This window comes from Pungitius pungitius, chromosome 18 (assembly GCF_949316345.1).
Source record: "Pungitius pungitius chromosome 18, fPunPun2.1, whole genome shotgun sequence".
NCBI lineage: Eukaryota > Metazoa > Chordata > Actinopteri > Perciformes > Gasterosteidae > Pungitius > Pungitius pungitius.
This window is the reverse complement of record NC_084917.1, coordinates 4,252,787-4,275,670: the sequence shown is the minus strand read 5'-3', so window position 1 is coordinate 4,275,670 and position 22,884 is coordinate 4,252,787. Positions and strand designations below refer to the sequence as shown.

The window sequence follows — 22,884 nt, the reverse complement described above, 5'->3', positions numbered from 1 at the left end:
ATGCCTTTCGTAAAGAGTGTTGCAACAGCATGAGTAATGCCTGCGTTTTGTGTCTCAGTCTACTTGTCTAGGGTTGTCATCGGCCTCAGGAGGATTTGGAGGGTTTTGCTAAAGCAAAAACTCTCAATTCTTAGTACACCTGCTGGCTAAACCTCATAAAAAGTGTAGTGATGCCCCTGTAACATTTTTATTTTAGAGTTGTCTTCTGTGCATGAAGTCCATGTTTGACCATTTCATCTCCTGGCAGACATCCTTTTATGTTAATGACTAGTTCATAATGTTATTTGCTAAAGATGGGCCATGGTCTCCCTCTTCCCTCAGACCCAGTTCACATCCAGCAGAGGTACCACAGTGATTACAGTTCATCCAGTGAAAGCCCCTCAGTGACCTCCTCAGATCTAGACTACAGACAAGGTAAAAAAAAGTGTATGTATGTATATGGTACATTTACAGCAGGTTCAATGTGTGAAAATCAAATCAACACATGTGAAATAAAAAATGTACTGGTTCTTGCTAATCTCTCTCCTCCAGCCAAGAAACCCGGCGAGGTGAGGAGGTTTAGCTCCCAGCTGGCACTTTCCTCCGAACACGATGCCCTATCCTTGACAAGTCACATCACAAACAGGCACAGGTAACGCACATGTTTCTATACAGGAGGCCGTTTAACAAAAAAGCTGCCATCGTTGTGTTTATGCAGGCAGCCTCCAACTACCAGTTAAATGGTAGTACTTTAGCCCCAAATCTCAGAAAGAATGTTTTTCCATTTACTTGTTGTAAGGCTGGAAAATATAGCAAATACCAGTGTATTAATCAATGTATATGTGAATGAATGAATTATTCTAACATCCACTCCACTGCATAGGACTGCACGTGTCTTGAATCAAATGTGTTTGGATGTGTTTGTTTACTCCAGCGAGCTGTCTGGTTTGGTCCTCCAGGCCAATCGCTGATGGTGTGGCACAGCGGGCTCCACCCCCATGCTTTGTTAGTGAGGTCATCTAATGTGACATCCGCTTTCAGAAATCTTTCTAATCTGGCATTACAGAGAACTGCTGCCTGCTTTTACCGCTTATAGAAAAAACAAAAAAACAATGTTTTCACCATGTCCCACCACGCACTTGTTTCCCCCCCCCGACACTAAAAGAAGACACAGCAGCTTCTACTTCGTGCCCCTTAGTGTGTAAACACATTGACTGACATTGTTGTTGCTACTTTCACATATTTATTTTATGGAGTAAGTGAAAGAAGAATCCCACATAGCTATCTGACGACTCCTCCTCTCTCTCCCCCCTGCAGGCTGTACGAGGGGGCGGCCGACGAAGGCCTGATTGGAGCAGAGCTGCTTCTCCAGAGGCAGGAGGAGGAGGTGCAGCGGCTCCAGGCCCACCTGGCCAACAGGCTGTCCCGGGCCAACCTCTACCCCACAGACGACCCCCTGGCCCCGACTCGCAGCTCCATGCTCGACCTCCGGGACCCCCTCTTCACCTCTTCTATACCACTTCGCAAACCCAAGGTGTTTGCTCATTGTGGCTAAACAGAATGCCGGATGTGCTTTAAAATGATTCTCTGTTTAGTATTTATAATGTCAACTTTGAGGATCGCTTCAGTTGTTTGTGTTGTAGTCTCCCTTCCAAATATTCATTGTTTACTACGGATCCTGTAGAGCAGTAAACCAGATGTATAAACACGAGCAACTGACACAGCCAACTCCTGAAAATAGATAAAATACATTTCTGCAACAATGGGAACTGCTTATGTTTAAGGTCTGACTAACAATCGCTTGAAGCTTGTTAATCTATTTTGTGATAGATTCACACCCTTTGATTCACATGAGGGCATTGGCAAGTAGGACGTTGCCCGCCTGACAAAAGTAATTAATGTCAGCCGCTATCTACTATATCAAAATGTGTTCAAATGGTAAACGAGCAACAAATCTGCTGACGTTCGCAGTTGACCTCATCCCTCATCCCATGATTCATATTCGGAATATCTATTAAAAACAGGTTTGAGCCTGCTGCGTGAGCGTCAGTCTAAAAAGGACGTGTTGCTTATGCATGTGTGTTACAGATGTTTTTGAACCGTAATTCAGCACTGACAAGATCCGTTATCATAATAGCAAAAGAATTTATATGAAATGAATGATCGGGTTAAGAATTATCTTTCCATCCTGTTGTAAATAAACGCTCCGTCAGCTGAACATGTTTTTATCTTTGCACCAATGACAGAGCTTCCACGGGCCTGAGTTTGTGAAGATGGCCGGTGAGCCCTGCGTGGCCTTATCCGTTCCCTCTTCCATAATGGTAAGGATGAACATTTAACGCCACTTGACAGAAACTGCTTTATATCTCCTTTTACAATCCGCTCATCCTTCCTTTTTCCTCTGTCCACAAGAAGCGTGGCAAAGTGGAGGAAGTGCAGCGGAAGGTGGGTGTGGTGCTGCTGAATGGCCAAAAGCTGGAGCTGAGCTGTGATATCAAGGCAGTTTGTAAGGACGTTCTGGACATGGCGGTCGCCCACATCGGACTGGTGGAACATCATCTCTTTGGCTTAGCATACCTCAGAGGTAATGAACGATGCTGCGGTGCATGTCTCCTGTTAGTTGGGTGTATGCATGTTTTTGTCTGGCAAATGCAGTGCCATCGCGTGCACTTGCATATTAGGTTATGTAGTTACTGCACCATGGTTGTTGATGGTTAACCAGTGTTTGCTCCGTTACTCATCCACTTTGACTCATTTTTAAAGCCTCATTCTCCCTTAAGAGAACATTCCAAGGATCTGGTGTTGCCCGTGAAGACCTTTTTCAAATAGCATATTTTGTTATAGAACTTTTTTTAAATGCAGTATATGTATAAAACTGTGAGCATATCTTAAGCATATGGATAGGGTTTGATTATGTTTTTTGTGCAGGATGTCCATGGTAGTCCCATGTAAATACATTGTATATACCTGATGTCTCCTTAGGGTTAGGGGTTAGGGTTAATTAATGATGCTGCAAGCAAAAATACATTGCTAATTCATTTTATTTTACCTTTTAAAAATCTCACCCACATAGATGAGGAGTTCTTCTTTGTTGATCCTGAAGCCAAACTGTCCAAAGTGGCCCCGGAGGGATGGAAGGAGGATCCCAAGAAGAAGAAATCTGATGTGCCTTTTAATCTTTTCCTCCGCATTAAGTTCTTCATTGATGACGTCAACCTCATTCAGTGAGTATATATATTTCTGTAGAGAGAACCTGAAGTGACGCAAGTTTCATTGTTACAGAACAATGGACCCATGTGGTAGGGTATCATGTTTAAGTTTTCCAAATATGTCTTTCTCTGTGCAACAGGCACGCTATGACCAAACATCAATACTACTTACAGCTGAGGAAGGATATCCTGGAGGAAAGAATGCGCTGTGACACCGAAACTGCCATGCTGTTAGCTTCACTGGCACTGCAGGCGGAATTTAGTGACTACCAACCCGAGGTAGTGAATCTCTTTGATCTCTGCTGAGTTAAAGATCCCTGGAGTGTTGGGTGCAATTCATAAAAATTGTTTTTGAGGATAATGTACATGTTGAAGACTGTACAAAAGAAAATGCCCTACCCTTTATGTGAACAAACTGGTATTAATATGATGAGAATTCAGCTTAAACCATTTCTGTATTTATAGTCAAAGTTGTGTTCTTATAAAAGCAGGCATTTTTGCCCTTCAGGGCATCGTTCTTAAACTCCATGGTATTAAACATTCTAAATAATGTGGTTAATCTCTGTGCCTCAGCTCCATGGGAAGACCTACTTCAGGGTGGAGCACTACGTGCCGGTGTCCGTCCAGGACAAAGTGGAACAGACGACAATCAAGGAGGAACTGACAAAACTTCACAGCAACTACTATGGAGCATCTGACACTGAGGCAGAGTTTGAGTTTCTCAAGGTAAGTAAGGCCAAAGTGTACAGGAACGCTGGTTTTTGAAAGATGAACCAAAATATTTCAGTTATCGCTACGAATGTGTTTATTTTGTGACAAATGAGGTGAAGATTTTATATGGGCAAAATGTCTCATGTTCCAGTTGACTTTGGCCAAGGATGAAGTACTTTTCAGTTGAAGTTTAACACCAAACAAACTGTCCTTTAGGTGAGCCAGAGGCTGACAGAGTATGGCGTCCATTTCCACCGGGTGCTTCCTGAGAAGCGGTCCCAGACAGGCATCATGCTGGGTGTCTATTCCAAGGGGGTGCACATCTTTGAGGTTCTTAACGGAAATCGTACCCCGGTGCTAAGATTTCCCTGGAGGGAGACTAAAAAGATTTCCTTCATTGTACGTATTTGTCTTAACGATAAAAAATGTGAAACTCATGTATTCACTCTAGTTGGTCATCAATATTAATGAAAGCTTTTTTTTTCCATCACCTTGAAGAAAAAGAAGATTTGCCTCCAGAACACCTCGGATGGGATTAAGCACCTGTTTCAGACGGACAGCAATAAGACCTGTCAGTATCTGCTCCAGCTCTGCTCCGATCAGCACAAGTTCCACCTCCAGATGAAGGCCCGCCAGAGCAACCAGGAGCTCCAAGACCTAGGTATGAGGGGAGTGAGCATCCACACCAGTGCGTAGAGGTCACATGACATGAGCGATGGAAAACTTTGGTCAACGGGAAGCTCCATATAATCTGTTAGTATGTCACAGAAATGCCTTCACACATTGGGCCTAAAAGTATCACGGTGTTCAGAAAGGGTGATGATGTCAACTCTAAACCACACTGTTTCTAGCTGCAGTTGCATGTGTGCCATCCCACCTATGCGCTCTCCAGATAACAGCTGCTGCCTACTCTTTCCTTCTCTTCAGATTTCCTTTGGAGACTATGCATTTTCTGCTTATAAATGACATTATATACTGTTTTTGCAGTTTGTCAATTTGTCTAACCTCCCTGTAATATCCCTTATTTATCTATTTATGTAATAAGTCATTCAAACACGTTGTTGTAGTTGCTTTATAGTTTCCCTAACTTTCTTGGTAGGTTTTGTTTCACTTGGCCGAACATCAGAACGGCTTTGCCTTCATCACGCCCTAATACTGCCCCCAGATTGTTGACATAGTCATAACCAGGTTCATCAGTTAACTGACCACCACCACTATTACTTATGGAGATGGATAATGTAATGAATTTAGTGGATAATGTACAGACAGGAGTTTATGACACAATTCAGCTCAAAACATAGTTCCCTCTCCCTTAGAGGAGCAGGAGGGTCTGACAAAGCATCTTGGAAGCAGAGAGGTCCCTGTTGACCACTCAGGACAATCCTGCACAAAGTAACTGGAGCAGGACACAGGTGTGAAGGAATGCACACTTCGAGCCCCCGCCCGCTTCAGTTATGAGTAAAGGGGAGGTCACAAAGTTAACGAGAGGTCGCAGAGTTCACGAGAGCACGAGGAGTCACAAGAAGTCTTGGTGTGAAATAAGTGATCCCCCAACAGATAAGTCTGGAGGGAAAAAACACAATAGTTTTTAGGACGGTGCCTGCTCTTTCTGTCTTGACAATACTTTGTTCAGAAGGTGGATTTGAATGAAGTAGATCAACACTTGAGCTTGTTGGGATTTCCCTGCTTTATTTTTTTTTAACTTGTCACTAAGCTGTATTTCCCCGTCCCTTGTGGTAACCAGAGAACAGCCCCTTGAGCAGTTTGCAGTATTCCCTTGATCCTCGCGGTGGCGACACAGTGGGGAGGATGGTGAGCTCGGGCAGCCTGGCCCCCAGCTTATCAACACGCTCCAACCCGGACCACCTCAAGAGGATCTCCTACTCGGAGATGGCCCTGCACAAAGCACCGTCCGGCCCGATATTGGTGCAAGATGAGGTCCACTTTCCGGGTTTCAATCCGGTTGCCTCGACGGCCCTTTCCAACCCGCGGATGATGAGCCGCTCCCACCACAACCTCGGTCAGATGCCCGAGTCTCCGGAGCAGCGACCGGCGGAGTCTCACCGGGGGACGTCGCACGGCCGACTGAGTCAGGCGCCACCCGGCCAAGTGGTCCCTCACTTCCAGCAACACCAGCGAGCCAGCTCAGACACAGACTCCATCTTGACCCAACAGGACAAGTGAGTTTAAATGCTGTGGGTGTGTGTGTGTGTGTGTGAGTGACGGTAGATCTGAAGAAAATAGGAGTGGATGTTTTCATGCTGATATTATTTGAGGGACTTGCAACATTGTATACTGGTTTTCATTTTATGCCCTGTTTAGGAAATGGGATGTATGTGTTTATTTTGGGATGTGTTCATTAGTTAGTCTGTAAAGTCGGCAGTGCCAGAGCCTCCAAGCTCCCTTCAGGAGTCACCAAAGTGAGGACTTGTTACTCGGATTAAAGCTCCGCCTAATGCCACAGAGACACAGACGACACTCCCTCAAGCCTCTAATTAAACCTTCGGGGGTGGTGGTAGCGTCTGTGTGTATTTGCCTGTGCACATGCACACTTGAGTCTTTAAATTGTTCTTACCCGTGTGTGTCCCAAGTTGCTCCCTCTCGTGTCAGTTTTACAGATCATCAATGACTATAGTTTTTTGGTTTGATTTTAATTTTTTTTCTTATTGTATTTGTGTTCAATGAAGAAAGATGTGTCCACAGGCTGAGCTGTCTACCACTACCCCTCTCTCTCTCCTCCGTAGATCTTTTGGCACAGTGTCGCACAGCAGCCCAACCTGGAGTCTCAGCAAATCCAAAAAAGAGTCCGACTCTTCTTCCACAGAGGAGACTGGCCAAGCATATGTAGTCGGTAAGGATTTGGACCCGCCGAGCATGGTTCTGCTCTCTGGTGAATGAAAGCACAAGTGGTGTTGTTGAGTTTCCACCTGAAATGTACATTTGTATTTGTCAATGCAATCTCAGTTGTTGGGGAGACTCCTATATTTCACCAGCAGCTCAGATAGAAGTTCTGTGCGGCTCAAGCTCTCTACTTTGAGACAATGAAAGAATTCAGGAGGCTTTTTAAAGATCAATGTTATTAAAATTTGGAAAGCAAAGTAATTATGATGAACATGTATTCTGAAGACCAGCCGTTAGATATACAAAACAACTGCAGTGTTCGCTTCGAGGTTTGGCTACATTCAACAGTAAGAAGGAAAACTGGCGGCAGAGTGGAGTACATTTAGTACTTTGCATGTTTGGCACAGTGTTCCCTTCGGTGAAGTAGTTGAGTTCCCACATGGGAAACATCGAAATTATAGCGTTGAAGTGCCTTTTAGTTTAGTGACAATACTTGCATTTCCTACAATGTTTTCTGTAAAATCAAAGCCCAGTTTTTCTGAGCTCTTGAGTGTTTGTTCCCCAGGTGTCAGTATGCACAGTTCCTCCGGCCCTTCAACCCCAGCCTCTGTTAATGGTACGTGTCACAATATCTCACTTCCCCAGATACGCAGACACCTGATGGTCCACGCTTTGTTTACGTTATCATCTCAAAATGCAGAGACCTTCCGACGTCTCTCTCCCTTGGCTCATTTTGTAACGTGCGTAATCCCCCGCTCCAATCTGTTCAACCGCATGCTGATCGTGGCACAGCCAAGTACGGATATACAAGAAAAAAAAGCCTTGTGTTCTGAATCGCAATTATATAATGCAGAATTGCGTCTCGGGCCTCTCCGTGCTGCCCGACCGTTGAACTGTCCCACCGTTTAATAGCTTCATGCTTGGCGTTGAACTCGTGACCTTTTATCCTAGCTTAACCCGCCTTTTCAGGCCCATTAGCCAGCAGTCGAAAAGTAGTTGTCCTTCAGCAGCGATGTGTGCCTGAGCTGATTTAATATTTCCCGTGTAGATATACTTATCCACTCAGAATGGCCTGTATATCATTAACCAGAATATGGGATGATATCATCCAGAAATGACAGAACTAATAGCTAGTAGCTGTATATTCTGGTACATACAACGAATGCCATTTGTCCTTTTTCTGCACAGATTCACTCAAGAAAAAGCTAATTGCCTTACCATCTCCAGAGAGAGAGATCACAACTGTAAACCTGAAGAAAGATGTGAAATATGGCCTCGGTAAGGCTCCATATGCATTTTTTAAGATAACTTGATTTCAGATGCTGCCCCCACTTGCTGTTGAGTAGAAGTATCCCTGAGATGTTTGATTGTGTGTTCACGTCTTGTGTGTGCATGTTCTCAAGGATTCCAGGTTGTTGGAGGGGAGATGTCCGGTCGGGCGGACCTTGGCACCATCATTAGCTCCATCACTCCTCGGGGTCCTGCTGACGTCAACGGCTGCCTCAGACCTGGTAGGACCGGTGTTTTATCGCGCTGCGCTTCCTCACATTGGGCTAGATTGTGAAGCATTTTTAGCTTTGGGTCTCTGCTGTTATATCAGTTAGCAGTGCCAGCGTGTATGTCACGCTTGTAATGTCCATGCAGGTGACCGGCTGATCTCGGTGAACGATGTGAACCTAGAGGGGCTCTCTCATGCCACCGCGATTGACGTCCTCCAAAATGCTCCCGATGATGTTACTCTGGTGGTGTTGCAGCCCAAGGAAAGCCTTTACAAAAGTAAAATGATCTCTTTTTTTGTTTTGTCTTGGTCGTAACGAGTCGAGTCCGTTAGCAGTGCTTTCTCTTTGACTGTTTGTCTTCCTTGTTTTGACAGACTCTTCTCCAAGCCTCGTTCAAGCCAAGTCTGCAGTAAAGGCACCGAACTCTAGCCAGGGGCGAGATCTAGACTTTGATACCTCGCCAGAGGAGCGAGTGGGAACAGGAAGCGCTGGCACACCCTTATCCACCTCCTCCCTGAGCCACCAGCCCCCCAGCCTCAGCTCTCAGGACTCCAGAACCAGCAGCGGCGCTAAAATAAGCCCGCCCCCTGCTAATGTTCAGCAGTGCCTAGAAAGGCTTACGGGCACTGCAACCATTACCGAACGTCGTAGACCAGAACCCAACACGGGTTTGCATCCTGCGCCGCCGGCTCTGGATCCTGCGCCGCCGGCTCTGCCCCCCAAAACTAGAAAAGCTAAAGTGTCAGAAGCCCCGAAGGTCCCCGAGCACTCCGACTGGGGGGATTCAGACATGGATGAGGAGACGTATTCCAGTAGTCAAGAGAAAGTCAAAGTCAAAAAGGTGCGCTTTTGTGTTTACAAATTCACCGTTTGTTTTTGTTCCTGAAGGGTTGTGGTCCACTTAAGAGATCAAGGAGTTAAAACCATGCGGAGCAAATATAAATATAAATCGCCTTTTCTCAATAGAACAGGATGAGAACCGTTCTTCCTCAAACAAGCATCACGTTTACCTTTCAGATGCTTGGCACAACAAACTGCCTGTTGTTTATAACCTTTGCCTACCATTACATGTACAATGTCAATGCAAGGCCCTGTGTCACCTGTTCACTGCATGTTATTCTTGGAATGTAATGTTTGCTCATTTTCCTCTCTGCGTTACCTAGCTGAGCTTCTTCCCTCTCCCTCGATCCCGTTTTCTTGATGCATGTTCCCGCTTGTGAAAATTCAACTTAATACCCTGTTCTCTGTTTGCAGGAATACAACATGGAAAATGTAAATGGTAATGTGCCAGGGGTCAGTAGTCTCTGTCCAGGAGAACTATTTGACGTTGAGCTGTCTAAAAAAGACAGCAGCCTGGGCATAAGTGTCACGGTACTGTTCGGCAAGGTTTTAATCCTCTCTTTTTTTTTCCCCTTTCCCTCTCATCCTGTGGTCCCTCTGTGTTTACACCGCTTTGCTTGGTTTGCTTTCTTAACACTGCATGCTGTTAAGTGGAAATATTGCCCACCCAATTCTTTTTGCATGCTGTCTTCCTTTTTTTTCCAATAAGGATTTAATTTATTTTTTAATAGACTTAACTCTGTGTCTTTGGACCGCAAACATTTGAAATCCGGCTGGTTAGTGAGCCGTCTGTGGGCACCTTTTGGTGCAACTCCTTATTGATCGAGGAAAACACTCAATAACAAATACGGTGATTGTCTGACACGGTTTTGCTGTGTTTAAGAATAATAACTCAATTCACTCAACTCAATATCAATAGTATCATGTATAACCAAATGGACATAGAATACAACTTCATTGTCTTATCATCATTGATTATTAGGATTTACTGTTGTCAATAACATCACAGTGGAAGTTTTTTTTCATTTTTAAATTAATTCATCCGGTTGTCAAAGGTGAGCAACCATGTGTTGAAGACTATTTAAAAAGATATAGTCCTCGGCACATGATAGTCAGCTGATGGCATTACTGAGCTATCCATTTAAATCTAAGCCAGTCATTTGTTGTGCTGCTCAAACAGCCCATCACCAAAACTAAACACTGATCTCTGGTAAGGCCCAAAAACAACGAAATCTACACGCTTACAAACTAGAGCGTTTATTGCAGGGGAACTTTGGCCTAATGTTCTCCTCTTTATGAAGTTTGTTTTCATAACTTAACCCACAGTAGAGACCGAGTATTTCAAATTTTAGCAATTACACCTGAAATGAAGAAGAACTCCACCATCCCATCTCCCCCATAGAAAATACATAGTCCAATCAGCCAAAGAGGCAATAGCTTAAAAGGTGTGTTTTGTTTCTTAGGGAGGAGTCAATACGACGGTCCGACACGGAGGCATCTACGTCAAAGCCATCATGCCGAAAGGAGCCGCTGAGCTCGACGGGAGGATACAGAAAGGTGACGTTAACACCAAAAACAAAAAAATTATCGTCTTCTATTTCCACTCTTTCTGTGTCTTAATGGCTTTGGGGCGGTCCCGTGCTCAGGTGATCGCGTGGTCGCCGTCAACGGAAATAGTCTGGAGGGCGCCACTCACGAGCAAGCGGTAGAAGCTCTCCGAGAAACGGGGCAGGTGAGGGACGACGTGCACCTCCAGCACCTCCGCCGACCAGCTGTTTCAATTGCTGACGCTGAGCGTTTCTCCCTCAGTTGGTGCACCTGTTGCTGGAGAAGGGCCACTTGTCCGCAGACAGCGTCCATGCTCCCGTCACCCCTCAGTGCACGGCAGCCAGCCAGCAAGACGAGACCAAGAGCAGAGAGCGGCCGCTTCCGGTCAAGGATAAACCGGAGTACAGCTTTGTTACGCGAGGTGAGCCGACAGCGGTTTGGGTCAAGTAAGTCAGCGTTTTAAAAGTACACCAATGAGTAGAACCTGCGTGTCTTTGTTCCCGCAGATAATGTGTTCGACGTGTGCCTGCTGAAGAACACGTCTGGTCTGGGCTTCAGCTTCAGTCGGGAGGAACACATCCCCGACGAACCCCCCGGCTCCAGTATGGTGCGGGTTAAAAAGCTGTTTCCAGGGCAACCGGCCGCAGAGAGCGGTCGCATCAAGGTGGGCGACGTCATCATGCGGGTCAATCAGACCTCCCTCAAAGGACTCTCGCAACATGTAAGTTGGATTTTTCTCCAGTTGCCGGTCCAATCAGTCAACAAGTGAAATAAGGTTTTCAGAACAGTTTATTTGGGACTTGTTCGGCCTGTGCTCTCATTGGTCGATCCTGTCATTCCGTCACTTAGGAGGTCATATCAGCTTTGCGAGGAACAGGACAGGAAGTGAATCTGCTTCTCTGTAGACCTGAATATCAAGTCCTACCTGAAATGGACACTTCAGCTGTGGTGAGTCAGTAAATAAAGCTCCATATTGTCTGCCTACTTCACAGTAAAAATCACATTATTTTTCTTCCAACTACTGTGTGGATAAGTACCAGTAACCGGTGACTGCATTTTAACCGATTTCTTCCCAGACGCCCAAGCCATCCCCTCGAAAGGCCCTAGTGACCCCTGCACAGTCCAGCTTGACTGTGGTCAGGGACAAATCTCCTCCTGGCACACAAGGCAAGAGCCTGGTGGAGGACGTCCTGGAGCGGCTGCTGCACAAAAGCCCCGGGCGACACAACAGCTACAGTGACAGCACTGACGGGGACGAGGAGGTGGAGGAGGCCTTCAGCACCAGCCCGGTGGAGCACAGGAGGCAAACCTGGGAGCAGAGTGTCTACCACACCCCGAGCAGCCACCTGGGCCGCTACGACAGCACAGGTCAACTGGACGACACAGTCACCACAGCCTTCTACTCCCCGAACTTGTCGTTGACGAGATCGGACCTCAGCAAGAGGTACTAGACGGGTGTTTAAAATAATGGGAATATCGTTCGCAATTATTGTTTCCTCTGATATTTCATAGTTTTCTCTTCATGGTTGTTTGGGCAGGTGTCCTTCATCCCCCATTACGGCAGATGTGGAGTCGTCCGCCCTGCATAGGGCGTCGTCCCCCACTGCCCCGAGCCCAGATCCCCTGCCTCCTCCACTGCCTGTGCCATTAAACCTCACCGTGTCTGGCAATGGACTGGACATGGAGGACTTTGTCCCGGTAAGGAGCGAGAAAAAGATAAGGGTATGTATCACACCCAAGGGTCATTTCTCTAATCACGATCCGTCTCTGTTGTCAGGAGGTGGAGCTCAAGGTCTCCCTGGTGAAGTCAGAAATGGGCAGTCTGGGCTTCACCCTCACAAAAGGTAACGATCATGGCTGCTACATCCATGACATCATCCAGGATCCAGCCAAAGGAAATGGAACCCTGAGGCCCGGGGACCGGATGATTATGGTAGAAATTCATCCATATTCTGCTTCATATCGGGTCACAGTATGTTTCTGCCCATGTGGTTGGTGCAGTTAACAAAAGACTGTAGTCTCCTTAAAATCCGTAAAGAACAAATGTATTTTTCATCTCCAGGTAAACAACACAGATGTGAGCAACATGGGCCACACCGAGGTGGTCAACCTTGTGCGCGCGGCTCCTCGTGTGGTGGACTTGGTGGTCGGGAGGGTTCTGGAGGCTCCCAAGCCCTCCCTAGAAGCCCACCTGCTGCCTGACATCAGCTTCAAGGGCAGTCAAGACCCTCTGGGTGAGAAACGGCCCTCACGAAGAAAACATCTCTTGTCAAGTTTCCCCAGAAGCTGCAGGAATACTTCAAGTCTTGATTGTTCCACATCTTTCTCTATCGCCAGGTTTGGAGCTGGATGGTGGCTGTGACAGTGTGTACGATGTCTTGTTTGTCAAAGACATTGTTCCCGGCTCAGTGGCCTTTGAGGAGGGCAGCCTGAGACCACTCGATCTCATCCACTACATCAACGGTGCTCCCACGCAGGACCTGACTCTTGGTGAGAGCACCCGGCTGATGCACCTGTCCCTCGACGACCTCATACTCAAAGCCACCAGGTAGTTTCTGAAAGAATGACGCCTGATTCCTCCTGCTGTGTCCGTGTAAGGTTTTTGATGTGAAGTTGTTTTTTAACATTTTCTCTTTTTTTTCTCAAAGGGATGGAAAGCCTGTTTCTGCCGGGCAGAAAAGTGTCTCTTTTCTCAACAACAATGTCTCATCCAGCATGAACGGTATGTTTCAGATGCATAAAAGAAATAATGCTGATTGTGTCTATTATTTTTGAGGTGATTGCAACTTTGCTTTCCGTTTTAAGGGTTTGTTAAAGGTGAAGATCTAAGAGATAAAGAGAATCTAGCAGCACTTTGTCCTTTAGAGGTAAGTTTAGAAATGTATATAAATTTAAATAACATTGTGAAGCCGCTTCTCTACCAAACTGTTGTCTAACAAATGAAGTTTTTTATGTGCAGGAGGAGATCATGAATCTGGATCTGGAGAAGATGCCGTCCGGAGGTCTGGGTTTCTCTGTCATTGGAGGAGAAAGGGGGATCTTTGTCAAGTCCATCACTCCGGGAGGAATAGCAGAGTCCTCGGGCAAACTGCAAGTCGGGGACAGGCTGCTTAAAGTGAGTTATATTGGGTTACAATTTAAGGTTAATATATGTACTTTTGTCAATCAAGATTTAATTCATATACATTTTATAATGTATAATTCTGGTCAATGCATTTAACAGCTAACCTCCCACTAAGAACTTTAAATAAACCAAACGACCTCAAAAATACCTTGTTTAGTTCAGTGCTGAACATTTATTTTGTGTTGCCTGCTTTGTTCTTGCATGTGCACGTGTATCAAAGATTGTAATTTTTCTTGCAGGTAAATGAGGAGCTAATGACGGGCGTGTCCCACACCAAAGCTGTCACCACCATCCGTAAAGCTCAAGGCCTGGTGCATCTCATAGTGTCCAGACCTCCAGACCAGAACCCAAGTACATACCTGGCCTATCTGCCCATCAACTCCGACCGGTGCAATGGAAACGCAGGTACAAGCAAGCACGGAATCGCTACGCCTTTTCATTCATTATTAGTCATCGTTATTAATAATGCAACCCTTTCTTTTCTCTCTGCACGCCCACACACACACACACACACACACACACACACACACACCACTCCCCTTCACGTGGCTTTCAGATCTGAGTGAGCACAGCGGAGCGAAGACTAAGCCGTTTACTCTCCACGACGAGCTGAAGGCTGGCGGATGCCCTCCCATACCGCCGATAGGTGATCGCACGCATCTCAGTGGAACCTTTTGCAATTAATTATCTTGTTTATCAAGTGATTTAAAAATGTTAACTCGACTACTTTTTCTGGTTTTTCAGACTACGAGGACAATCCGCTCGGACACAAGAGAGAGGCGGAGCTCAGCGCAGAGCTTTCAGAGGACACCGACTGTGATGGTTCTTCATTACCTGAAGATTCCCCTGAGGTTCAACTAAGATCTCCCTACTTGGAGAAACATTGATGCTATATGCAGCTTAAATTAAATATATATTTTTTTATTCTTTCTATATAGAGTTCCCGAAAAGGGGAGTGGCAAGAGGACAACGTTGACGATCCGAGGAATGAAAAGTACGATTTTGCTTTTGGAGTTTACACTAAACTGACAGAGAATTTATTAATAAACATCTGAATGGTTATGATTTTCAAATCAACAGCTATCTGCAAATGAGTGCTGGACAGCCAGAGGAAGATGAAATCACATGGGGAAGTGATGAATTGCCGATTGAAAACATAAACTCCAAATCAAGAGATGGTAAGAGTGACCGCGGTGTGAGTTAATCAGTTAATATTTGTCTAGTTTTTGGAGGATAGTAGTTTTGTAATCTGGAATTATGTAGGTAATTCTGCTTTATTGCCCCCCCCCCCCCCATTCCTGTTAAAGACGGACCAATCATCACAGAGGACGAGCTGACCTCTTTGCCCCTCGTCAAAGTGGTCCCCGATGGCCAGTACACGGGACCCAAGCTCAACATGGTGGTTCGCATGATGAGGGGGCTTCTGGAGCAGAAGGTCCCTCTGCAGGAGTTCGATGTAAGAATCTACTTTGGAATTCAATGCCTTTTCAATTAGTTGCTTTTCATTACATGTTTTTATGAGCTTTTTATTTTTATTTTTTTGGCAGAACCTTCAGAATCTCCAGCCGCTGGACGACTGTTTGATTGGTCAGACGAGGGAGAACAAGAAGAAGAACCGCTACAAGAATATTGTTCCATGTAAGAACAGTCTGCAAGGGTGGTATTTGTGAAGTGTCTAAAGTGAAACAGAAAGGCTTTTTTGACAAATGGCAGTACTTAAGGACACAATGTTGGACATGATTTGAAAAAAATATACATATAGTTTTTTAAGGTAAAAATCTCTTCTAGTTGACACAACTCGAGTTGTTCTTGGAAAAGACGGGGGCTACATCAACGCCAACTTCATCAACATGTCAGTGAAGGACGAGAACTACATGTACATTGCCTGTCAGGGGCCCTTGCCCACAACCCTGGGGGACTTTTGGCAAATGGTCTGGGAGCAGAAGTCCAACGTGATCGCCATGATGACCCAGGAAGTAGAGGGAGGGAAAGTGAAATGCCAGCGGTACTGGCCGGACACACCAAGGACGGCAGAGATGGTGGACGACAGGTTACAGATCACGCTGATCAAAGACCAATATCTCGACAACTTTGTCATCCGACTCATCGAGGTCAAAGACGTCCAGGTTGGTTTGTGCACCAATCGCAAAGAAAAAACTTTTTTTTTTTTTTTACGTTTCCACGCTGTGAGCGAACGCGCTAACTTTCAGAGCGTCTCCTCCCTCAGACCGCTGAAATCCAGCGAGTAACTCACCTCAACTACACGGGATGGCCGGACCACGGGACGCCCTCGCAGCCAGAGCAGCTGCTCACGTTCATTTCCTACATGAGGCACGTGCACCGCTCCGGTCCAATAGTCTCGCACTGCAGCGCGGGCATCGGTCGATCGGGAACCCTCATCTGCATAGACGTGGTACTGGGGCTCATCAGTAAAGACGCTGATGTAAGTGCACCATCTAACGTGCTGTTTTGCTATTTTTTTTTCTTCTCCTGTGCCATAATCACAATCTAATAATAAGCACTTTCTGTAGTTTGATCTTTCAGATGTGGTCAGGAACATGAGACTTCAGAGACAGGGAATGATCCAGACGGAGGTGAGTTTGAATGTTTTAAGTTAATTATCAGGTGAGCTTAATTCTTCACCGCTCTGATTTGACATTATTTCTGTTAATTTTTTTATTTGTATTTTGTTTATTTGCAGGAGCAATATGTCTTCTGCTATCAAGTGATCCTCTATGTGCTCCGATGCCTTCAAGCAGAGGAAAACATCTCTGGATAATAGCCCTCCTGTAGAGGCTGAGGGGCCGTTTCACCGAGCAAAACAAAAATGGAGAAGAGTTGACACAGGCACAAATTGCCAAATTTACACTACATGTTTTTTAAAATGCCCTAAAATATCCAGTTCCTTGAGAGCACATCCTTTTAAAGACGTCTATATTTTTATGTTTGCTTTCCAACTTCTCTCTCTCCTTCTGTGTCTGGATGCTAATCACTTTCAATGCACTTCTGAGAACTGCTGATTGTGTTTGTTATTGTCAACAAGAGAACCTACTTTTTTTTCCAGATCTTTGGATTATTTTTAAATAATGAAACTGAACAATGATTTCATATTTTATGTGGAACAAAATTGTACTTGTGTATTTTGACTCCTATTTTGATGCTGGAACATGCCTTGACAGAATACTATGTCAGTATTTGCTTTGTAAATCTATTATACAGTACCTGCCTGAGGTAAATGATGGAATTAAAAGTGTACATATTCATCTCCTGAAAAATAAACTGCCTACATTTTAAATGTAATGTGACAAGATATTTTATTCAACGAGGAAAATGCGATTCAAGTGTTTTGCATTTTGAAGAGAGGGCCTATTATGGCTTGCATCATTTTTCAACGCCATCTATCCCCCTTTTCAAGCTTGCTGACCAGACAAAAAGATTAAGGTGAGGCATGAAAGCTACAACTTGTAAACATGAGTAAGGGTTGATGAAGAACAAATGCACGCATATATAAATATACATTGCATTTGTATATGCAGGGCTGTTGACACCAATCCATGTTGAGGGTAAAAAAAAAACGTTGACGATTAAAAATCAAATAAAGCTAAAATCTCATGGACCGAAGTTTAATTGGGATGAACTCCTGAATTTCTTTTTCAGTGATTTAAAAATGTGTTTAATTAATATTTATAAAGGTGAAGTAACTAATAGTTAAATGATTTGTCTAACAAACCATGTTTGTCTTACTAGCATCTTATTCCTCAGCCATGAGGAATCAGTTTATGATTGAGGAAAAATGAAGTTCAAGCTTCTGTTTTGTAGAGAAAGTGCACCTTTTATTAGTCCAAAATTAAAACAATATGTAGCATATAGTTGGTAGGTCATCTATTTATGATTAAATGACATTACATGTCATTTAGCAGACACTTTTATCCAAAGCAACTCACAATACGTGCATTTCAACCATAAGAATACAAACTCAACAAACAATTTCAATAAATAAGCTTATTTACAACTTGCTATAGATAAGAGCCATTATAAGTACAATTTAAGTGCTACAATTTGATAAAATATATATGATGCCACTTATTTCTAATTAAAAGATGAAGCATATTTTCTACTACAATCATTTTGATTCCTGCTTTAGTGGAAAAAAGTAAGAACTTTTGAAACCTAAACAAAGTGACTTGGAATAGTTTTTAATGTAGGACAACATTAAAGGTAGTAAGACATGTCTTATTGTACTATCAATCTGTTTATCCGTGTGGTCGCGTATGTATACGCTTGAAAAAAGTTATATATATAACTATAACGTTAGTTATTTAAACATGTCGATTTTTTTTATGAATTTGTTATGAATTTTAAATCACTTGAATGCCCAAGAGCAGTGAAAAATAAATAAAAGTCACCTTTAATAAAAGCAGAAGTGACGTGTTGTAGCCGGAAGTGACGTCTCCCTTATTGCGATTAAATGGCAGCCTCCACATTTGCCACGCTTGTCTTGTAAATTCGTTCCCTTTTAGACTTTTTTTCCCCCGCTACTTACTGGCAAATACCCTCTCGAAACATGTCCGGGCGACACAACAACAAGCTGCCGAACAATCTGCCACAACTGCAGAATCTAATCAAAAGGGATCCACAGTCCTACGTGGATGAGGTGAGTGCTGTTAGCCGTCCGTGCTAACGCTGTTAGCCAACTTCGTAGACTTTCCGTAGTTATTAACCGCTCGCGGTTTGACGAGGTTGTGCCTTCCAACAGTTTCAGCAGCAGTTCCGACACTACCAGTCCAACCTGCAGATCTTCAAACTGCAGCCTGACAAGCCGAACAAGGAGCTCGCAGATCTTGTCATGTTTCTCGCTCAGGTACCGTGTTTGTATCCTCTAGCGGGGCTGCAGTTATTGTTATTGAGGGATAACAAGTGCTTGGTTGAATACCAGCAGTGCTACAGTGTGAATGGCCGTCTCAGAGTGGTGTAATTATAGCTCCGTTTGTCCCTGCAGGTTGGCCATTGCTACCTGCAGCAACTGTCCACCTTTCCACAGGAGCTGACTAGTTTATTAATGAGTCACCACACAATGATAGAGCCAGACCTACGAATGGTAAGTCGATATGTTCCCGATACTTGCATCTAATAAGCCGGTTGATATTCATGCATATAGACGTTTGTGTGTTGACTTTTTTTTGTTGTCAGACTTTCTGCAAGGCGTTGATTCTCCTGAGGAATAAAAATCTGATCGACCCCACTTGCCTCCTGGAGCTCTTCTTTGAGCTGCTGCGATGCCACGACAAACTTCTCAGAAAGGTGCCTTCAGCCCGCCAACATCTATTATCTGTGCACATAATCAAAGTGTTTAGATATGAATCTACATATGCTACAAATGGACTGGCTTTTTGTTTCATTGTTGACATGCTCTTTTGTAGTCCCACCCCCCCCCCCCTCCTTTCAGAAGTAAAAACCTGGTTCTCTCTCTCTCCCTGCAGACACTGTACACACACATTGTGGCAGATATCAAAAACATCAATTCTAAGCACAAGAACAACAAAGTCAACACAGTAAGTACACACACACACACACACTCGCACGTGTTTGACTACGGCGGCTTGAAGCGGCTTGTGTGACCATGTTGTGCGTTTCAGACGTTACAGAACTTCATGTACACCATGCTGAGAGACAGTAATCCCATAGCAGCAAAGATCTCCTTAGACGTGATGGTGGAGCTTTACAAAAGAGACATATGGTGGGTGTTATTTGTACACTACTTACTTTAAAATGCTTTTTCTTTTTTGTCTGCTTCTTTTAGTCTTATTGTCTTTTTGTTTTCTGTCACAGGAACGATGCCAAAACAGTTAATGTCATAACAACGGCGTGCTTCTCCAAGGTCACCAAGGTATGTCATGTCACATTGAGAGCGATGTATCTCATTGGTGGCCGTCCTCTACATTCTCACCTGCCTCTCCTCCTGTTTAGATCGTTGTAGCCGGTCTCAAATTCTTTCTGGGCAAAGATGAGGATGAGAAAAATGACAGCGATTCAGACTCTGAGGCAAGTACCAAAAAAAATGCGAGAAGTTGTTAAATGTGACACTTTTCTCGTTCTGTTAAAGATATAAAAATGTTTTTGTTAATAATCAGTCTCGTGTTGCAGGACGGGGGACCATCGGTCCGAGACCTGAAGGTGAGGTACTCCACCGGCAAGAAAACCTGCAAAAACAAGAAGAAGCTGGAGAAGGCGATGAAAGTCCTCAGGGTACCAGTCTTGTTACTACTATGTAATAACTCGTATGGTGTCATTTGTGTTAAATGTAATAAAGTTGTTTGTTTTCCCTCTGGGCAGAAACACAAGAAAAAGAAGAAGCCGGAAGTGTTCAATTTCTCTGCCATTCACCTCATTCACGACCCGCAAGGTAGTTTCTGCAGCACAACGAATCGGTTCTGGGTTACTTTTGCAACAATTCACGTCATATATATATATATGTGTATATATATATAATTTTTTTACAAAGATTTCTCTGAGAAACTCTTGAAGCAGTTGGAAGGCTCAAAAGAGCGGTTTGAGGTGAAGATCATGATGATGGAGTTCATATCCAGACTGGTTGGAATCCACGAGGTGAGTGAGCCATCGAGTCTGTGCACGTGTAGAACGTGAATAATGTGCAGCATCAGCATAAAAGCATAATACTCTTTTCTTTTCCAGCTCTTCCTCTTCAATTTCTATCCATTTGTTCAGCGGTTTCTACAGCCCCATCAAAGAGGTAACGACACCTCCCAGCTAAGTGGATTGAAGTGTTTTGTTGAAATGTTTTTAACAAACTGTTGCTTTTCCAGATGTGACAAAGATTCTTCTGTGTGCCGCCCAGGCGTCCCATCAACTCGTCCCGCCGGAGGTGCGTTAAGATCCATCTAGCTGGTCCACACGGTAACGTACAGGTTCCTGTACAACCCTTTTCACACATTCCCCCCCCTTTTGCAGATCATCGAACCTGTAATCATGACCATCGCCAACAACTTTGTGACCGACAGAAACTCCGGGGAGGTAATGACCGTGGGGTGAGTGGCGCCTTCTCCATCTTTTGGTTTTAGCTATCGCGTGTTTGCATGGATTCAAATGTGATGGGGAAAACATTTTGGAACCAGAACTGCAAATCCTACATTTTCTTTTTGTAGCTACCATGCCAGTAATGTTTTTTTTTTTGTGTATGAAGCATGAATGCCATCAGAGAGGTGGCGGCGCGCTGTCCGCTCGCCATCAACGAAGACCTGCTGCAGGACCTCGCTCAGTACAAGATGCACAAAGACAAGAGTGAGGGTTCTTTTTTCTATCTCCTGTACTTGTTTGTGCACATTCACTCCCAGAGCAACATGGTGATGTGTGTATTTGTGTTCAGATGTGATGATGTCTGCCAGAGGACTGATCCAGCTGTTCAGGAGTCTCAACCCACAGATGCTGCACAAGAGGGACAGGGTGAGCGACGGCGTTTACTGAAAGTCTTCTTCAATAATGCGAGTACTTGTGATACTTACGAAGCGCTGTCTATCAAAAGGTTAACGGTTTGAGCCATTTTTCTTCACCCCCCCCCCAACAGGGGAGACCCACAGAAGCGTCATCAGAGGCCAAGATCAAAGACTACGGAGAGATGGAGGCTAAAGATCACATCCCTGGAGCTGAGGTCCTGGAGGTGGAGGAGGGGAGCAAAGAGGGAGAGGAAGACGGAGGTGAGCAGCTTATTATATTATTGTTTGTGTATATGCATGGCGTTTGATTACTGTAGATGACCCATCGGAATCCTGTGTGTGTGTGGTAATGAATATCACATTTTTCATACTGTACACCAGATGGCTGGGAGAGCGCCAGTATGAGTGGCGGCGATGACGACGGGGAGTGGGTGGATGTCCACCACTCGTCTGATGAAGAAACGGGAGAAGTGGTGAGAATAAAACGGGATGGTTTATTTAAATGCTGACTGTTCATTTGTGTGAATGTGGCATCGTTGTTCTAATGTAAGAGTGTGTGTGTGTGTGTGTGTGTGTGTAAGGCGGAGAAGCTTCAGAATATACCAGTTGAGGAAAGAGAAGCCAAAGCAGCTGCGGTGAGCGGCAGCAGGCTGCTCACTCAAGATGACTTCAAGAAGATCCGTCTGGTCCAGCTGGCCAAGGAGGTCAGCGCGGCACCAGGCAAAGGCCAGAAAAGGAAGAACGTGGAGCTCAACGAGGAGGACGACAACCGGTTAGGAAGCTGTTTCTAACAAAGAGCTTAAAACGTATATGTTTGGGCATGTGTGGGGATAAAGAGAAGATCATACTGAGATACTTTGCTGGTTTTCTTCCAAATCCTTTAGAGGGGAGGTGCTGACCTTGAGGAATATTGAGAAACTGCATAAGAAACCGAAGGATGACAAGGAAACACGCCTGGCAACAGCAATGGTAAATCCTAATCACCAGTAGGAGGATCGGAGAGGGGGAATCTGCACACTAGACGATGCCTCTATGAAGAAGTGTGGTCATTAAATACATGTTCATGGGGGCATAGTTAATATTAGAAATGTTTGTGTGTTACAATGTCAAAGGTAACAAAGAAAAACTAAACAATTTTGGTATTAAAGGTAATATTTACGTTGGAAATGTTGGATGAATTGATCACTGATGGAGGACCCATTCCAGCCGTAGTGACGCGTTTTGACTTTCCAGGCGGGGCGGAGTGACCGGAAGGACTTTGTCAAGAAGCATCACAAGCTGAACCCGCACGCCAGCACCAGCAACCGGGAGAAGAGAAAGACGAAGAACTTCATGATGATGAGGCACAGTCAGAATGTCCGGACCAAAGGCAAACGCTCCTTCAGAGAGAAACAGGCAAGTCTCACCTGTCAGAACTGTATTTGACTAGGTTTAATGTAAGTGGCATTTCAATTGGACTGAATTTTTTGGGATTTCCTCGTCCAGATTGCTCTACAGACTCAACTCCTGAAAAAGAAGAAGCAGTACAAGTAGACGGGACGGACATGATGATCATTGTTGTGACAATGTCAAATACTGTTGTACATCCTTCAAGTAGCCTGTAAAACAGTCTGGTTTATTCATGTTAAACTGCATACATTCACACTGCATTGAAATAAACAGTTTTTCATAATTATTGTGAC

General features: G+C 44.6%; 2 protein-coding genes across 5 annotated transcripts in view; both read left to right on the top strand.

The window, feature by feature from the left end:
• ptpn13 (protein tyrosine phosphatase non-receptor type 13) overlaps window positions 1-17,311 on the top strand; it is a 34,229-nt gene extending 16,918 nt beyond the window's left edge. The window contains exons 8-49 of one of the 4 annotated variants that reach the window (XM_037485083.2): window positions 322-414; window positions 532-631; window positions 1,297-1,513; window positions 2,226-2,300; window positions 2,395-2,563; window positions 3,053-3,203; window positions 3,329-3,467; window positions 3,762-3,914; window positions 4,116-4,298; window positions 4,398-4,560; window positions 5,644-6,079; window positions 6,644-6,750; window positions 7,306-7,356; window positions 7,929-8,018; window positions 8,144-8,251; window positions 8,385-8,516; window positions 8,614-9,080; window positions 9,494-9,625; window positions 10,543-10,636; window positions 10,726-10,811; window positions 10,889-11,048; window positions 11,134-11,348; window positions 11,477-11,575; window positions 11,704-12,071; window positions 12,166-12,325; window positions 12,405-12,560; window positions 12,690-12,861; window positions 12,965-13,175; window positions 13,276-13,349; window positions 13,433-13,494; window positions 13,587-13,742; window positions 13,991-14,156; window positions 14,308-14,397; window positions 14,496-14,602; window positions 14,690-14,745; window positions 14,832-14,929; window positions 15,059-15,207; window positions 15,299-15,389; window positions 15,540-15,877; window positions 15,979-16,194; window positions 16,283-16,345; window positions 16,453-17,311. In XM_037485083.2, coding sequence (XP_037340980.2) covers window positions 322-414; window positions 532-631; window positions 1,297-1,513; window positions 2,226-2,300; window positions 2,395-2,563; window positions 3,053-3,203; window positions 3,329-3,467; window positions 3,762-3,914; window positions 4,116-4,298; window positions 4,398-4,560; window positions 5,644-6,079; window positions 6,644-6,750; window positions 7,306-7,356; window positions 7,929-8,018; window positions 8,144-8,251; window positions 8,385-8,516; window positions 8,614-9,080; window positions 9,494-9,625; window positions 10,543-10,636; window positions 10,726-10,811; window positions 10,889-11,048; window positions 11,134-11,348; window positions 11,477-11,575; window positions 11,704-12,071; window positions 12,166-12,325; window positions 12,405-12,560; window positions 12,690-12,861; window positions 12,965-13,175; window positions 13,276-13,349; window positions 13,433-13,494; window positions 13,587-13,742; window positions 13,991-14,156; window positions 14,308-14,397; window positions 14,496-14,602; window positions 14,690-14,745; window positions 14,832-14,929; window positions 15,059-15,207; window positions 15,299-15,389; window positions 15,540-15,877; window positions 15,979-16,194; window positions 16,283-16,345; window positions 16,453-16,530 — 6,431 coding nt within the window. In that variant the 3' untranslated portion in view covers window positions 16,531-17,311. Of the gene's footprint in view, window positions 1-321; window positions 415-531; window positions 632-1,296; window positions 1,514-2,225; window positions 2,301-2,391; window positions 2,564-3,052; window positions 3,204-3,328; window positions 3,468-3,761; window positions 3,915-4,115; window positions 4,299-4,397; window positions 4,561-5,643; window positions 6,080-6,643; window positions 6,751-7,305; window positions 7,357-7,928; window positions 8,019-8,143; window positions 8,252-8,384; window positions 8,517-8,613; window positions 9,081-9,493; window positions 9,626-10,542; window positions 10,637-10,725; window positions 10,812-10,888; window positions 11,049-11,133; window positions 11,349-11,476; window positions 11,576-11,703; window positions 12,072-12,165; window positions 12,326-12,404; window positions 12,561-12,689; window positions 12,862-12,964; window positions 13,176-13,275; window positions 13,350-13,432; window positions 13,495-13,586; window positions 13,743-13,990; window positions 14,157-14,307; window positions 14,398-14,495; window positions 14,603-14,689; window positions 14,746-14,831; window positions 14,930-15,058; window positions 15,208-15,298; window positions 15,390-15,539; window positions 15,878-15,978; window positions 16,195-16,282; window positions 16,346-16,452 lie in introns of all 4 variants that reach the window. The other 3 variants (XM_037485084.2, XM_037485081.2, XM_062558808.1) reach the window with 3 other exon arrangements.
• Window positions 17,312-18,186: 875 nt separating this feature from the next.
• Window positions 18,187-22,877, top strand: sdad1 (SDA1 domain containing 1). The gene is made up of 22 exons (XM_037485487.2): window positions 18,187-18,405; window positions 18,508-18,612; window positions 18,751-18,849; window positions 18,942-19,052; window positions 19,232-19,303; window positions 19,388-19,488; window positions 19,581-19,638; window positions 19,719-19,793; window positions 19,896-19,997; window positions 20,085-20,154; window positions 20,254-20,357; window positions 20,445-20,502; window positions 20,576-20,634; window positions 20,721-20,797; window positions 20,953-21,050; window positions 21,136-21,212; window positions 21,334-21,463; window positions 21,584-21,675; window positions 21,784-21,974; window positions 22,087-22,171; window positions 22,436-22,597; window positions 22,688-22,877. Exons 1-22 carry the CDS (start codon window positions 18,316-18,318, stop codon window positions 22,733-22,735), a joined length of 2,064 nt encoding a protein of 687 aa, XP_037341384.1. The 5' UTR covers window positions 18,187-18,315; the 3' UTR covers window positions 22,736-22,877.
• The last annotated feature ends 7 nt before the right edge of the window (window positions 22,878-22,884 follow it).